We start from the raw sequence: 16,335 nt of genomic DNA on the forward strand, positions 1-16,335 counted from the left end.
CCCAAGGCTAACGTTTTCATAGAATGTGCATACATTTTCTGTGCTTACTAGGGCCCAAGGTGGTTGTTAAGAATCGATCTTATGAGCCCAATTTCAATACGTGTATCACGAGTCTAAGAATCGATTTTTAATGACGTATACAGGAGAAAATAATGCATTTCAATCTGGTCTGCTGGTGAAACGCTCCGTGCCCGTGTTTATTTTGAATCGACCGTTCTCTTCCACGGCACGCGCATGCCTGCTCCTTGGCGCGTTTCGTCGTGTGTGCGCACGCGCAGGTGCGGGTAATGTTCGAAGTGCAAGACCTCAAGTACGCCACGCTGGCCACGGTGTCGCGCTGCGGCATGGTGTGGTTCAGCGAGGACGTGCTCAGCGCCGACATGGTGTTCAACCAGTTCCTGACTCGCCTGCGCAACGTGCCGCTCGACGAGGGTGACGAGGACACCCAGCGGCGGCCCAAGGTGGTCGAGGAGGAGGAGACCGAGGCACTGTCGCCCATGCTGCAGGTAAACGTCCCCCCCCCCTTCCCCCCAACTCTTAATGGCCTCCAGTGCTTCCTTGCTCCATGGTCAGTTCAACATACATACAGAAACTCATTTATTTAGAACTGCTTTTGTGTTTAGTTTATCGTAATACACTACAACTGCTGCACTGCTCTCTGCTGCTCACCGGATAGCTCCCGCAGCAGCCTACAACATCTGTTTTATGCGTGGTGGTCGTCACCCTGTCCTGGCTCAGCCTTGCTTAGCTTGCGTAGATTGATGAGATCTGGCACATTGTGGGTGGTTTGGTCAGAGTTCTATTATTGTATTATTATTGTAATCCATCCATTGTCTTGAACAGACAGTAGTTGTGGACACAGCCATAGTAGGAAGACTGCCACCAAAGCTCATCTTCAATCAGCAAAAAATCACACCGCGCGACTGACTCCGCCACCACTAACGCCGTGCCCTTATGATCTTCTGCCCCTGCTATCTCTCTCTTCTCCTCAACATTCTCCTCAACATTTTCCTCCTGCCCTCCGGGATCTTCTCCCGCACCCCCACACAGATCCAGCGCGACGTGGCGTCGGTGCTGCAGCCATTCTTCGCGTCGGGCGGCCTGGTGATCAAGTCGCTGGAGCACGCGTCGCGGCTCGAGCACATCATGGACTTCACGCGCCTGCGCTGCCTGGGCTCGCTCTTTTCGCTACTGCACCAGGCGTGCCGCAACGTGGCGCTCTACAACGCCAACCACCCAGACTTCCCCATGCCCTTCGAGCAGCTCGAGAAGTACATTCAGGTTGGTAACCTCTCCTGCCTCTGCCCCATCCAGCTCCAGTCCACTCGTCCCACTGCCACCTGCCTGCTCATGTCCCGTCCTCGCTTTCTTTTATGCGAACCAAGGCTTTGACCATGCTTGTAAAACAAAACAGCGCCTTAGTAGCAGGGTTGGTGGATTACGCACACATCATTTTGTGGCCTTGAGACTTGACATTAGTCGAGCTGCAAATTGACCAGGATTCGGCAGTTCAGTAATTAGGCTGCTGGCCGGAGTAACGGAGTTTATAGTTGTGCCTCCTGGCATATGGGTTTTTGACAGTTTATTTTGAAGAAATATTTTTGGTACAGGAAGAAACTCGAATATCTGGAGAATGTCCGCATAATGAGTGCACAAACATTATTGGTGTACTGCCATCTTCTGGTTGCCTCTAATCTCCGTGGCTTTGGAAGTGTCACAAATCTCTGCGTGATCCTTAACCCTTGCCTACAAAGTGCTGCATGACAGGCGTGGACCACCACTCCCAGCAGAGTCCCGAGACTCGGAGAGAATTTCCTGAAGGTGTGCGAGTGAGAAACAAATCATTAAAGGCAGGGTGGTGGTGGTGGTGGTGGCGTTTGTTTCTGTGCAGCGCTACCTCGTGTACTCCATCCTATGGTCGTTTTCTGGTGACGGAAAGCTCAAGATCCGCTCAGAGCTGGGCGACTACATTCGCCGGGTGACCTCCATCCCACTGCCATCAACTACCAACGTACCCATCATCGACTACGAGGTGAGGGGGCATATGGCTCACCTGACCCCACACGCACCTGATCACTCGGTAAAGTGAGCATCTCACACCATGTAGCTTTGTTCTCTCCACTGGGATATGCTCACTTGAAAACACATTTAGGCTGCACAGCATTGTGGGGTTTACACAAGCTTTATGCAGTGTGTAGGTGTGCCCATAGTGTAGCCTACTATATTCCACCAGACATTAAATGATTGGATGTTATAGCCTGCTTACTGAGCAACCTGTTATCCCCTCGTGTGAGTGACAGCTTGCCTCCACATGCTGTTTTTTATTAACTGGCCCAACATCTCAAGCAAAACCCTCTTAAAATCGATTGTTGAGAATCTAAGCCCTTCCTGGATAAAAAAAAACACAGGGCACTAACCACCCGCTTGGAAGGTAGAGAAATCAAAATATAAGATTTCTTACGTGGACGGGGTGTCGCACGTATCACAAGCAGTAGGAATCGATGTTTATCGGCCAAAAATTGCAATGTTTACGCCCGTTTGCTACCAGGTGTCGATCTCAGGCGAGTGGGTACCCTGGCAAGCGAAGGTCCCGCACATCGAGGTGGAGACCCACAAGGTGGCGGCTCCCGATGTGGTGGTGCCCACGCTGGACACCGTGCGCCACGAGGCGCTGCTCTACACGTGGCTCGCAGAGCACAAGCCGCTCGTGCTGTGTGGCCCGCCTGGCTCCGGCAAGACCATGACACTGTTCAGCGCGCTGCGAGCACTGCCCGACATGGAGGTGCGTGAACGTTGTTTGTCCCACCAAGGCCTGATTATAGGAAGCCGCTGGAACTATGCACTTTTATACGTGGATTGAAAACTAATTTCTTTAGAACTGCTTTTTTGTTGAATGCGTTGGCTTTGTGTTTAATATGTCCTTTCCCTTCCTCTGCACCTCCGATTACCACGGTTGGTGACATAATACATATATTTGAGCTGGGTCTGATTGGGTCGGTGGCCTGGATATCCACATCTAGCCCACCACATTTAGTATACCCCTCCACCTGGCTGTGGTGGCTACGAGTCACGTGTCTACTGCAGTTCTGAATGGACACCTTCGTCCCAAACCATGATGCTTATAACAACTGGAATAAAGTAGGTACATTTTTTTCCCTATAAAAATAAGGCCATAAGGACAGTTTCCCCTTGTTTCTGGAAACGTACCTCCAAATTTAGTGAAAATAGCAAAGGTACGGCCATGTTTCTGCCAAATAATTGGTGTTCAAACGCTTCTGTTGGTTTCACCCAAGTATTCGGTGGTATTCCTCTTCACTGATGATCCCAAATAAGTGGTGAAAATACCACATTGCTGTTTGTTTATTTGACAACCACTGGTGATTTCCCAAAAAGCAGTACTCATGGTGAGGGTCGGTGCTTCGTTTAGACACCTGGCAGAGGTTGTGAAAATGGCACCCCGTGTGACTGCCCGCCCCCTCCTCCTCTCCCTCAATTACCCGTCGTTTCCGCAGGTGGTCGGTCTCAACTTCTCGAGTGCCACCACCCCGGAGCTGCTGCTCAAGACATTCGACCACTACTGCGAGTACCGGCGCACACCCAACGGCATGGTGCTGGCGCCCGTGCAGCTTGGCAAGTGGCTGGTGCTCTTCTGCGACGAAATCAACCTGCCGGACATGGACAAGTACGGCACGCAGCGCGTGCTCACCTTTATCCGCCAGGTACGTCAGGGTGTCCCGATATTCATTTTTTTCAACACTTTCTCCACATCCCCCCCCCCCCCCCCCATACTGACCAAGTATTAATGTCAGATAAGACTTGCCAGTATCAGCTGAGCTTCCGGGAATGAAAATTTCACAGCCCCATTGTGCACTATTTGTCTTAAGCTTTTTGCCTTTTTTTGTTTAATGAAAGGAAAAAAGACATCACTGTGTATCTGACTAATCCCCACTCAATGTAGACTCATAACAAATTCAAAACAACTCTGCTCGGCTCATTCAACCTTCCCTATAATTCCCATACCTCGACCCTCGCCTCCGATTAGCCACAGTTGGCTACGTACAGTGTGAAAGAAGTTCATACATAAGCACTTAATAATTTACTTCCACTGTGACTAGATGATTTGGCACGGATCGGGGGTCACCATTTGACTCAATAATCCTTGTTGCTCATTGGTGCAGTGGCTGCGAGTTTTACGCGATCAATCCCAAACGGCAGTTCATTTTGAAACAATGTAATCTTGCATGCTCGGTTTGATCCAGCCGTGAGCTTTAAGGGTCCATTTCAATCGATGAGTCCTCGCCCCGTTACTTGTGTGCACGCCGCAGATGGTGGAGCATGGAGGTTTCTACCGCACAGCGGACCAAACATGGGTGAAGCTCGAGAGGATCCAGTTCGTCGGCGCGTGCAACCCGCCCACCGACCCTGGCCGGAAGCCTCTGTCGCACAGGTGAGGAAACGAACATCCCTTTTGTACGCTTGGGTTTTCCTTGGGGCATTCCATTGAAAAATTTAAGCAAAATTTGATTTTTGTCAAAACTCCAAAGTGGAACATGCTTACTGCCTCATGAGGCCAATATAATGCTACACCTGTTTGCTCACCAACAACAACCGCCGTTTTCCACGGTGGCAGAGCTTGTGTCAGACTAGGTGCACCTTGAGGCACAAGGTATACCACCCATGAACACCACTAACATCACCGCCATCATCACTCCTACCACTCTTGTCACCGCTGCCACCATTACCACAACCATCACCATGGTCATGACTACCACTATTAGCACAACGATGGCTGCTACTATCAACGCTACCATTATCACCATTGCTGCCATTGCTATTTCCGCTCTCACTTTCACCACCGTCAACTCTGGCATCTCTACCATTGCTGCTACGACTTACCACGAACATCACCACCACGACCACCACGAACATCTGCACCATCAACACCACCAATACCAATATGACCATCACCCCATTGTCACCATTACCATCGCCCTCTAAACTTCACGTCCCCCCATCCACACGTTAACCGCACTGTCACCCCGACTCCTGTTGGCAGGCTCCTGCGCCACGTGCCGGTGGTGTACGTCGACTACCCGGGACCCGCGTCGCTCACGCAGATCTACGGCACTTTCAACCGCGCCATGCTGCGCCTCATCCCGGCACTGCGGGCCTTCGCCGAGCCCCTCACTGCCGCCATGGTCGAGTTCTACACCATGTCGCAGGTGAAGAACGGTCCCAAGGGCCTCCGATTAGCGTGGTTGGCTATGTAGGGTGCGGAAGAAGTTCAACATACTTACAGGGGTGGCGAGTGTGCGATTTCAGGGGCTGCGTTTGCCACACTTTAGCAGTGCTTGTAGAAATGTATGTTTGTTGAACTTCCTTTGCACCGTACGCAGCCAATCGTGCTAATCGGAGGTGCGGGGGAAGGACAACAAACTAAACACAAAAAGGATTTCTAAAGAAATGCATTTTCAAACTAGATTTAAAAGTGCATAGCTCCAGTGGTTTCCTAATATCGAATTGAAAGAGTGTTCCAGACGGCCGGTTCCTGCCGTAAAGGAATATGGAATTTACAGCATCACAGCTTAAAAAGTACCATTAGAAATGAGCACTGCCCTTCACTATTTATGGCACTTTTATATATCGACATTAGATTGCTGCATGGGAGCTTGAGTATAGACAACCACACACTGCGCTTGACCCGAAGTCCTATGCAGTCCTCGCTCGGTGATTCCAACACCGTTGTTATGAACCCCAAAGAGACAGAAAATGAGAGTGACCAAGAAAATGGTATTATAGTCAGGATCTTGCTGGTGCTAATCAATTTGGACACAACCATTATGAAGCCCCCCCCCCCTCATGTCCACAGTAATGCTGCCTTCTATCCTTCAAAACAGCCATTATGGACCCTCTGGTATATAGAGAGAGACAGCAGGAACCAACTTAAAGGTATTGGAGCTGGGAAATCCGCACGTCATGTTCACTTCGCACGCACGTCTTCCTTCTCCTGCCCACCCACGCGAACCCCACAGGAGCGCTTCACACAGGACATGCAGCCGCACTACATCTACTCTCCGCGCGAGATGACGCGCTGGGTGCGCGGCATCGTCGAGGCCCTGCGGCCGCTTGAGAGCCTCCCCGTGGAAGGCCTCGTCCGCATCTGGGCTCACGAGGGCCTGCGACTCTTCCAGGACCGGTAACGGAGGCACCGCTCGCTCGGTTGCTCGATCACTCGCTTGGCCGCTCACTCATTCGCTCGCATTTAGCAGTTAACATATGACCAGATTGCCCTGAATGCACCAGATGTCTTTGTGGGATCTTTGAAGCTAATGAGGGTTGTACTGAATTAGTGTTTGGATGGGTGACCGCCATTGCATATGAGGTGTTACCGTCACCCGGCAGCCTCGTGGACGATGAGGAGAGGCGCTGGACGGATGAGAACATCAACATGGTGGCGCTGAAGCACTTCCCCAACATCGACCGCAAGCAGGCGTTGGAGAGGCCCATTCTCTACAGCAACTGGCTATCCAAGGTGCAAACCCTCCACCACCGCTCCGCATAATACGTTGGTTAAAGGAAGACCTAAACCAAAGCACAATCAAATATCTCTCGTGTTGTATATACGCGTACCAATGCTGTGTGTCTCGGACTGCTCGACATGAGCTTGACAGCTTCGTGAATAAAATGAAAGAATACTTGAACTGGTACGTCAGTGGCGTCACCACATGGACGTTATATTAAAATGGATGGGTGCATTATCAGCGGTGCCTGTGTACCACCATCGTGCCGTGTGAATCGCTGTGGAGTTGTGCCGGGTTGTGCTGATTCGCCGTATCGCCCCCGTCGCGCAGGACTACGTGCCTGTGGAGCAAGAGGAACTGCGCGAGTACGTCAAGGCGCGCCTCAAAGTCTTCTACGAGGAGGAGCTGGACGTCCCGCTGGTGCTCTTTAATGAGGTTCTTGAGCACGTGCTCCGCATTGACAGGTGAGTTTTGTCGGGTACATAGCACCGATCACAGAACAGGAAGGGGGGGCAAAAATTGTGCAAGAGATCGAGGCGGCAGGGCTTGGTGAAGGAGGTAGACGGGGGGGGGACAGGTGACCTCTTTAAAAATGCTTATGATGACTCGTCAGTGAAAGGCAAATGGTCAAAAACGTAGGTCTTCCCGAGTGACCTGAAGACTCGTCTTCATTGCTGTTGAGTCCTCTTATGTCGGCTGCTGGGAATCTCTCGCAAGCGCGGTTTCCGCTTTAAACCCCCCACGTCCGGTCCGCTTGTTCCGCTGTGCAGGATCTTCCGCCAGCCGCAGGGCCACCTGCTGCTCATCGGCGTGAGCGGGGCTGGGAAGACCACGCTGTCGCGCTTTGTGGCCTGGATGAACGGTCTGAGCGTCTACCAGATCAAGGTGGGGCCCACACCCTGACGTACAAAAGAAATTCAACCTTAGCCGGAAATGGTTGTGTGCCGATTTTTTTTACCTGTCACAAATCCGCACTCCATTGCTGATGTTGGGCTTGTGCTGTATGCGAAAGAATGCGAGCAAAGAGGAATGAAGGTGGATGTTGGCAGGTAAAAGCAGTAAAGGCAAATGAAGGTTTTATAAGTTTTGTGTCAAGGTGTATAAAGGGGTTGCGCGTAGTGAGCATGGAGAAAATCTGCCAAGATGGGGGAAATGTTTGCGAAGGTGGGTGAACTTGAAAGATGTCACCGCCATTTAGTGGTTAAACGGTGGTTGTTTCTTAAATTGATGCGAGTTGAACGCTGCTGCGTCCGTGCCCCGCCCGCTCCCCCGACGTCCGCATCCTCCCGTCCCGCAGGTTCACCGCAAGTACACCGGCGAGGACTTCGATGAGGACCTGCGCAATGTGTTGCGTCGCGCCGGCTGCAAGAACGAGAAGATCGCCTTCATCATGGACGAGTCTAACGTGCTGGACTCGAGCTTCCTCGAGCGCATGAACACCCTGCTCGCCAACGGCGAGGTGACCGCTGACGCGCCTTCAAGATAACCCGCGCTGACTCGTTTTCTAACTTTGGCCCGCGCTGAATGCGTTGTGGAGTGGCGGGGGATGGATGATGATTGTGAATGCAGTATGGAAACGTGAAAAAAAATCTCAGCGCAGTCAAAATGCTCTGGTAAATTTAAAGGATTGTATTAATTGAAGGAGTTTTATTTACTTACTAGCCTTTTGCCCGTCCAAGGACGGGTGTATTTTAGTAAATCTGAAACCTGCAAGCGAAAAGCAGACCGCGACGTGATATATTAGTGCCAACACAATTCTTCATTCAAACAGGCTTGTTTTTTCTAGATATATTGTTTTATCGACATAGAAGCTGCTCTAAGGATAACAGAGATGGCGACGATAATGTGGATGAGATCATTATAATGACAAGATTAAAGCAATAACAAGTGATAATAACAATGATGGCGATGATGAGAATAACCCTGACAGTGATGTTGATTGTGACGTGGATAACAATGACGACGATGGCCATGATAACGCTGGCACTGGTGCGATAATGACAGTGATGGTGAAGATGTTGATGCCGACGACGATCGTGACGATGATGCCGCCGCCGTCGTCATCGTTGTCTCGTCCCTGTAGGTGCCGGGTCTGTTTGAGGGAGACGAGTATGCGGCGCTCATGACCGGCTGCAAGGAGGGATCTCAGAAGGAGGGCCTCATGCTGGACTCGCACGAGGAGCTGTACCGCTGGTTCACCAGCCAGGTCATGCGCAACCTGCACGTGGTGTTCACCATGAACCCGTCCTCCGAGGGGCTGAAGGATCGCGCCGCTACCTCGCCCGCGCTGTTCAACAGGTGACAGTCGACCACCCCCACCCCCCCATCCATTGAGCATTGATTTAACTGCTTGCTGGTCCAGAGTAAACAATAATAATAATAAATATAATTTATAATGCGTGCATATTCCCCAAATCGGACTCGACAACTTGGGAGGGGTGGGGAATTGCCGCTAAGCCAACGTAAAGACATGGCTAATTGCCGTTAGCCCAAAGTAATTGTCTCTCGCTCAAAGTATAAACACTTGGTTAATCACCACTATTCTGACGTCAAGACACAACCTGTCACTACGAGCTCAAAGTACACATGGATAATTGCACTGAGAATACCATGCTGTTCAGGTGCTTCATTTGATTGTTATTGTATTTTGAAGTCTCAAACGAATTCAAGGCCTGCTCTTCGATGAGCCATTCTCTTTAGAAGTATACCTGCTTGTGATACAATGCCAATTTATTAAAAAAGGTTGCATCGAGGTCTTTTACGAAATACTTTTTTACATTTTGAATTATAACCCTCTTTCGGTGACCTCTGCCCTGCCCCCCCTCCACTCGTGCTGACACCATCACCCTCCACCCTAACTCATTTGAAAACGAATTTCTTAACTTTCTTTTGTGTTTAATTTGTTGTCCTTTCCTCGCACCTACAATTAGCACTTGTTTATGTACGGTACTAAAGAAGTTCTCAACATTCAAAGGAACGCTTTCCCTGCCACAGGTGCGTGCTCAACTGGTTTGGCGACTGGTCAAACGAGGCGTTGTACCAAGTGGGCAAGGAGTTTACGAGCAAGATGGACCTAGAGAAGCCGAACTACGTGCCGCCGGACAGCATGCCGGCCGCGTACGACAACCTCCCGCAGCCGCCGTCGCACCGCGAGGCCATCGTCAACGGATTCGTGTTCGTGCACCAGACGCTGCACGAGGTGCGTTGCTGAGCCTGCACGGCACCTCGGTGGCACGTGCTCGCCTTGCCCCCATGCACTACCAGCCTGCTTACCTGCCAGCAGCCCCCACCACACCAGTCGGCTCAACAGCCAGTTTTCTCACGTGTGTGTGTGCACGTGTCTGTCTTATTGATTTGTTGGCTGTCTGACTAAGTCTGTTTGTCTGGTTAATTGTCATTCTTTTTGCCTGCCTATTTGTCCACCCATTTTTATGGCTCTTTCTTGGTTGGTACATTTGTCTGTGTGGCTGCCTACCTGTATACCTGTCCGCCTGCTTAACTATCTCTCCTGCGTGCGCCAGGCGAACCTGCGCCTCACCAAGAGGGGAAACCGGACGACGACCATCACGCCGCGCCACTACCTGGACTTCATCAACCACTACGCCAACCTCCTGAACGAGAAGCGCAGCGAGCTCGAGGAGCAGCAGATGCACCTCAACGTGGGCCTGCGCAAGATCAAGGAGACCGTAGACCAGGTGACGCCCATTGCCCCGTTGCCCAAGCATGAGCACGCTGGCACGCGAACAGGTCGTCGGGTTTGGGCTCTGGCCCGACGTTGCTCGGCTCGGCTGCCACCTTCATCGTTGTCGTTTCATTGCTCGTTGTCAGGTGGAGGACCTGAGGAAGGATTTGTCAATCAAGTCGCAAGAGCTCGAGGCGAAGAACACGGCGGCCAACGACAAGCTGAAGAAGATGGTGAAGGACCAGCAGGAGGCGGAGAAAAAGAAGGTAGGGTGGTGCGTGTGTGGGTGGGGTTGTGTGTTTTTTGTCATCGTTATTGGTCTCTTTTTGTCAGCACATACTTTGTTAATTGGGATCTGGTATTCAGACAGTACATGCTCAGATGTCACAGGCCACAATGAAGTATGAGCTATATGCAACAAGCAATATGCACTCCAGTAACAAGCAAAGCACTCGTGGCATTGTAGGTTTGTAAATGTTTTGCTACTGTTTTAACATTTGGGCACTTTGCTATGTATTAATTAGGAGGAGGGAGGTTTTGAATGGCATTCCATTATAAACCGTAGACGGTAGGGTTGCGTACTATTAAGTGGCAGCCGCGACATGAATTTAACGCACAGTTTGGAACGACGCGACACGCAGGTCATGAGCCAGGAGATCCAGGAGTCGCTGCACAAGCAGCAGGCGAAGATCGCCGAAAAGAAGATCAGCGTGCAGGAGGACCTGAACCAGGTGGAACCGGCCGTCATCGACGCCCAGAACGGTGAGCTCAGTTGCAAGAGACAAAACCCAAAATAAGCGACAGAAGATATTCCCCAACGCTGTGCGTTGTCCGTCTCTACTTTAGTCCAAAGCTAAGGTCCTCAGACCATCCCAGTGGCCACCACCAATCGACATGCAACTTTTTTTTTTGATTGCGTTAATGTACTTCAAGTTAATGTTGTTTTGTGTATGGCACCAGAAGTAGACAACTACTTAAGGTAAATTGTAAGACCATGATTCGGTTTGTTTTAAAAACAGGCAATCAGACAAGTGAAGATAACAAAAAACAATATTTACGTTAGTCAGGGACAGCCATTTTTATATTCAGGAATTATAACATTTGTAAGCTAAAGTAAAATCTTTAAATGTGATGGATACAACGGAGCACGAGGAAAAGGACCTTGAGATAAATGTTGATAGTTGTAAGACTTTACCGGCCATTGCTGAGACGAGTGTAGGTAATGGCCAGCTCTATAAATGTGAGAGCAGCACATGTGAGAAGCTGGCCTGAGTTTGTTCACTGTGGGGGTTAGTGGGTGGTGAAGGTGCTTGTGTACTTGTGGGGAGCAGTAGTGTGGCGGTTGGTGCGCTGTGCTACCAACCTGACGACCCAGGTTCGAATCCCGCTCACGACCAACACCAGTGACGATTATCTGAACCGGTCTTGGGCCTCCGCTAGGTCGACTCAGCCTCAAATGAATATCTGGTTGGATGTGATAACAACGCCACGAGGGAGACAAAGGCGGTCGTGACAAAGGTGGTCGGGCGTGGTGTTGGCCACCTACCCCCACATGTGCCGTGCCGGTCTTCATAGGTGCTCGCTTACAGAACTTGCCCCAACAGTCTATTAAGGCTAAACGGGGGATCTTTGTCATGTGTACTCATATGTTTTTGAATGTCGGTGTCACCATTCACTGGGTATCTTCATTATTTTCATTTCGCAATTTCCTTTGGGCCAAATGTTAAGAATAGTGAAGTCCAGTGGACGGTGACACCGACCATCAAAAAACTGTTTTTTACCAAGGAACAAAACCTTATTTGACCTACTTACGCGTGTGTACATGCATATGCGCGTTTCAGCGGTGAGCTCAATAAAGAAGCAGCACCTGGTGGAGGTGCGCTCCATGGGCAACCCCCCGGCCGCTGTCAAGCTGGCTCTAGAGTCCATCTGCCTGCTGCTCGGAGAGGAGACCAACGACTGGAAGAAGATCCGCCAGGTCATCATCCGCGAGAACTTCATCACCTCCATCGTCAACTTCAACACGGAGGAGATCAGGTGGGGGGGGGGACCCTGATGGCTTACGCTAGCTTTCTATCGCATTCTTTTTTTGCGTAACTCATCTGACACCCGACGCTAACGCCCATCCCCCCCGCCATGAACCCCGACAGTGACGTGACCCGTGACAAGATGAAAAAGAATTTCCTGTCGAACCCGAGCTACAACTACGAGATGGTGAACCGTGCGTCGCTGGCCTGCGGACCCATGGTGAAGTGGGCCATCGCCCAGGTGAGTTTGAGGGGCAGCGGGTCAGAGCCTTCTTCATGATCTCCAGTAGTCGGTATAGCCTTCTAACCTCCGACTTAACTATTGTTGTTTTACCAGGTAAAGCACACTGAGCTATATAGCTCTTTTTCAGAAGTGACCTGGCTATCACAAATGATAGCTCAACGAAGTGACTTATCACATGGAAATTTATAGCAGCCAAACATTCGAAGCGCATGTTTCTAAACGTGGGGGGAAAAACCGGAGGACCCGGAGAAAAATCCAAGCTCCAAATATACAGCAGGCGTCGGGGTCGGGATCGAACCCACAGCCTCCTGAATACCAGGCGAGGTAGTTACCATCTCGCCACCGTTGCCTCCTGTGCCCTGCAGTTGAACTACGCGGACATGCTGAAGCGCGTGGAGCCACTCCGAAATGAGCTGCTCAAGCTGGAGGAGGACGCGCAGGAGAACCAAGTGCGGGCGGACGAAGTGGAGCGCATGATCCGCCAACTGGAAGACAGCATCGCACGCTACAAGGAGGAGTACGCGCTGCTCATCTCGCAAGCGCAGGCCATCAAGGCCGACCTCGCCACCGTCGAGGCCAAGGTGAGCGTGGGTGTTTGGGCCACTTACACTTCAAGATCGCGCTTCCGGTTAGCACGTTGGCTCTGTACGGTGTGAAAGAAGTTCAACATACATACGTACATGATGATCTGTAACCTCAAAGGATGTGTCAGAATTTTTAAGGCCTTCAATAGCTTGTCACCTTTTAGTCTTAGGGCACTGGCTGTTTTGTGTATTTATTGCTTTGGTCTAGATTCAGTAGATGCTTCACTTTGGCCTTCTTGTAAATTGAACCAAAATCTTCAAGACACCCAGACAAGTTTGTCTGTTTTTATGCACTTGAACTCTGGAACTTGCTCCCGAAGTCAGTTAAGGACTCAATCACTAATTTGTCATCGCATCTTAAGACTGGTGGTTACTTTAGTACATTGTAAAGTAACTTAGGGATGACTTGTGAAATATTTATTTGAGGGTTATATTAATTGATATTCGTTTTATTTTCTTTCCACTCCTCGACGGTGACCTCTCAATTAACCCTGGTGCCACTCCCTGGCGACCCCTTCTCCCCCCCACCTCCTCTCCCCTCTTTGCCCCCCACCCCAACAGGTGAACCGCAGCACAGCGCTGCTGAAGAGCCTGGCGGCGGAGCAGGACCGCTGGGAGCAGACGAGCGAGACGTTCAAGAGCCAGATGTCCACCATCGCCGGGGACTGCCTCCTGTCGGCCGCGTTTGTAGCCTACGCCGGCTACTTTGACCAGCAGATGCGCCAGATGCTCTTCACCACCTGGACTCACTACCTGCAGCAGGCCAACCTGCAGGTACAAGCCCCTGCTGCATCTCTGAAATCTGAAACAGAATTCCTCTTGTGAATCATGCATCTTTTGTTGAATGAGCTTGAACTCGTCTGTAAAAAAACAAATCTTAATGAAGGCCAAATTTTTTTTTTTCCTGAAAGAGATTCGGTTATAGCTGAGTCCTGGCACACAGTGGTTGCTGTGAAATGGAGCGCAGTAACAACACTGACACGTGTGGTTGGGGTGGCATTTCTCATGCTTTCTGCGTCATGTCGTGAGAGGAAGCGTCAGTTCAAAACTATCGCATATCCGTGTGTCACTCTGTGCTAGAGGGATGGTCCATGGAATCTGCGTGAAACACCGCTAGTTCTGAAATACCGTCAATGACCTCTTATCCACAATAGAGGGAGCTGCACTTTTCCCACTTGCTCTGCTGCAGGGAGATGTTCATCTCGTGGTAGTCAAAATAAAAAATATTTAAAATAAAAAGTAATACATTCTCAGAGCTGAAATATAGTCACCAAATGAAGTAAAATAAACCGACATTAAGATTGTTTTTTCAATGTATTTTCTAAAATGTTTTTTGTTATATTGCTTCTTAGTTCCGCTCGGACATCGCACGCACTGAGTACCTCTCAAACGCCGACGAGAGGCTCCGCTGGCAGGCGAACTCGCTACCTTCCGACGACCTGTGCACGGAGAACGCCATCATGTTGAAGCGCTACAACAGGTGAGCATGTGCGCGCACTTGAGCTCTCCGATACAACTATGTGATGCGTAATTTTTACGTTTAAAATGTCGGTGGTTTTTCGCTCAAAGCAGTGTGCGGGGGGGGGGGGGGGCAGCCCTCATCTCCACTTCACAGCCCTGAGCCAGTGGTGTAACTTCTGTGTACAGGAGGGCGAGTCTATCTTGTAGCACAACCGCTGGTTGATTTCCCACGTAATGGAATTTGTTTTTATTAGCCCCATAAGAGATGAAAGTCTGCGTCAACCTCGTACCAGGATTTTAACTCGCCACCTTCCAATTTTCACACCACGTACGCTACCCCCTCCACCAACCTGCTTTAAAAAAAAAATCAGAAAATTACATTATGCAAGGTAATACTGCTTTCCGTTCTCATATCGTAACGTGAATTATTTTTTACCGCCACCATCTCCGTTATAGGTACCCTCTCATCATCGATCCGTCGGGCCAGGCGACCGAATTCATCATGAACGAGTTCAAGGATCGTAAGATCACGCGCACCAGCTTCCTGGACGACGCCTTCCGCAAGAACCTGGAGAGCGCCCTGCGCTTCGGGAATCCCCTGCTTGTGCAGGTGACCACCCTCGACTACACCATCGCTACACATGCCCTAACAGTTGTGTTGGTGGTGCCAGTGGGTCGGAGCATTGAGTGAGCTTGGTGTTTTCTTGAAATGTGATACTGGCCTTGGATAGTTAACACTTTTCAGCGATGAATTTTCACGTACCCGGTATTTATGTTTTGTGAGTGGGGGTCGTGAATGCGTCAAGCTTTGTGTTTCTGCCGCAGGACGTTGAGAGCTACGACCCGATCCTGAACCCGGTGCTGAACCGGGAGGTGCGGCGTACAGGCGGCCGCGTGCTCATCACGCTCGGCGACCAGGACATCGACCTGTCGCCGTCCTTTGTCATCTTCCTTTCCACCCGAGATCCCACGGTACCGCCAAATTTGTCTGTTGTGTTCTAAATTGGAATACGAAAACCACGACACAATAGAGGCACTTTTTTGTTTCATCTCCAAAACATTGTCGATTCACGGTAGTACCGACCATTTTGCCTTCCCACATCTCCGCTCGTGACATTCGTTGAGTCCAAAATGAACGTGGTGTTCTCGCTCTCTCTCTCTCTCGCTCGTTCACAGGCCGAGTTCCCGCCGGACCTGTGCTCGCGCGTGACCTTCGTGAACTTCACGGTGACGCGCAGCAGCCTTCAGAGCCAGTGCCTCAACGAGGTGCTCAAGGCTGAGCGGCCGGACGTGGACGAGAAGCGCTCCGACCTCCTCAAGCTGCAAGGTCGGCAAGCTTGCCGCACTGTCCCTCCATCGATACCACCCCACTGCTCCTGGGAAGCCTGCTCATAGACTAAAAAAAAAATTGTCACAAAACGCGAGCCTGTTACAACACATTGCATACCTTACTCAACCAGGTGACATCGTCCGCGTGGTGATCCTGTCCGAATTGCTCAGGAATCGCACGCAGCTGAGGTGTGTGTTTTTGGCAGCTGCCAAAGGATGAAATGCCAGATGGAGAGAACTTTAGAGCCACGTCGTTCATTACTACTGTGACATCACGCGTTACCCTGTGTTTCGCCTCGCATTTGAACAACTAAGTATAGATAGGAGGTGGGCAGGCCAGGTTAGACTGGTACACCTGCCTGGATTGGTCAGTTCAATTGTTCGCAGGGTAGTCTAAACACAGATAACGAGGCTTTCCTGCGTAAATAAATACGTGCATCAAATCGAGCAGGCAATGTTTGATTTTAGATTTGTATATGTTCAATCA

The 16,335-nt window shown here is 50.5% G+C and overlaps 1 protein-coding gene across 2 annotated transcripts in view; it reads left to right on the top strand.

Moving 5' to 3' along the window:
* Window positions 1-16,335, top strand: part of LOC144729645 (cytoplasmic dynein 1 heavy chain 1-like) — a 63,280-nt gene that overhangs the window by 30,884 nt on the left and 16,061 nt on the right. For both annotated transcript variants that reach the window (XM_078610053.1, XM_078610054.1), the window contains exons 37-61: window positions 279-506; window positions 1,051-1,281; window positions 1,892-2,032; window positions 2,549-2,782; window positions 3,513-3,719; window positions 4,326-4,447; window positions 5,057-5,222; window positions 6,033-6,196; window positions 6,403-6,532; window positions 6,852-6,985; window positions 7,292-7,406; window positions 7,819-7,980; window positions 8,605-8,819; window positions 9,516-9,720; window positions 10,043-10,216; window positions 10,350-10,469; window positions 10,845-10,965; window positions 12,045-12,240; window positions 12,354-12,471; window positions 12,840-13,055; window positions 13,620-13,832; window positions 14,411-14,538; window positions 14,976-15,129; window positions 15,345-15,491; window positions 15,696-15,846. In XM_078610053.1, the coding sequence (XP_078466179.1) occupies window positions 279-506; window positions 1,051-1,281; window positions 1,892-2,032; window positions 2,549-2,782; window positions 3,513-3,719; window positions 4,326-4,447; window positions 5,057-5,222; window positions 6,033-6,196; window positions 6,403-6,532; window positions 6,852-6,985; window positions 7,292-7,406; window positions 7,819-7,980; window positions 8,605-8,819; window positions 9,516-9,720; window positions 10,043-10,216; window positions 10,350-10,469; window positions 10,845-10,965; window positions 12,045-12,240; window positions 12,354-12,471; window positions 12,840-13,055; window positions 13,620-13,832; window positions 14,411-14,538; window positions 14,976-15,129; window positions 15,345-15,491; window positions 15,696-15,846 (4,192 nt within the window). The remainder of the gene's footprint in view (window positions 1-278; window positions 507-1,050; window positions 1,282-1,891; window positions 2,033-2,548; window positions 2,783-3,512; window positions 3,720-4,325; window positions 4,448-5,056; window positions 5,223-6,032; window positions 6,197-6,402; window positions 6,533-6,851; window positions 6,986-7,291; window positions 7,407-7,818; window positions 7,981-8,604; window positions 8,820-9,515; window positions 9,721-10,042; window positions 10,217-10,349; window positions 10,470-10,844; window positions 10,966-12,044; window positions 12,241-12,353; window positions 12,472-12,839; window positions 13,056-13,619; window positions 13,833-14,410; window positions 14,539-14,975; window positions 15,130-15,344; window positions 15,492-15,695; window positions 15,847-16,335) is intronic.

This window comes from Lampetra planeri, chromosome 33 (assembly GCF_965212315.1).
Source record: "Lampetra planeri chromosome 33, kcLamPlan1.2.h2, whole genome shotgun sequence".
Lineage (NCBI taxonomy): Eukaryota > Metazoa > Chordata > Hyperoartia > Petromyzontiformes > Petromyzontidae > Lampetra > Lampetra planeri.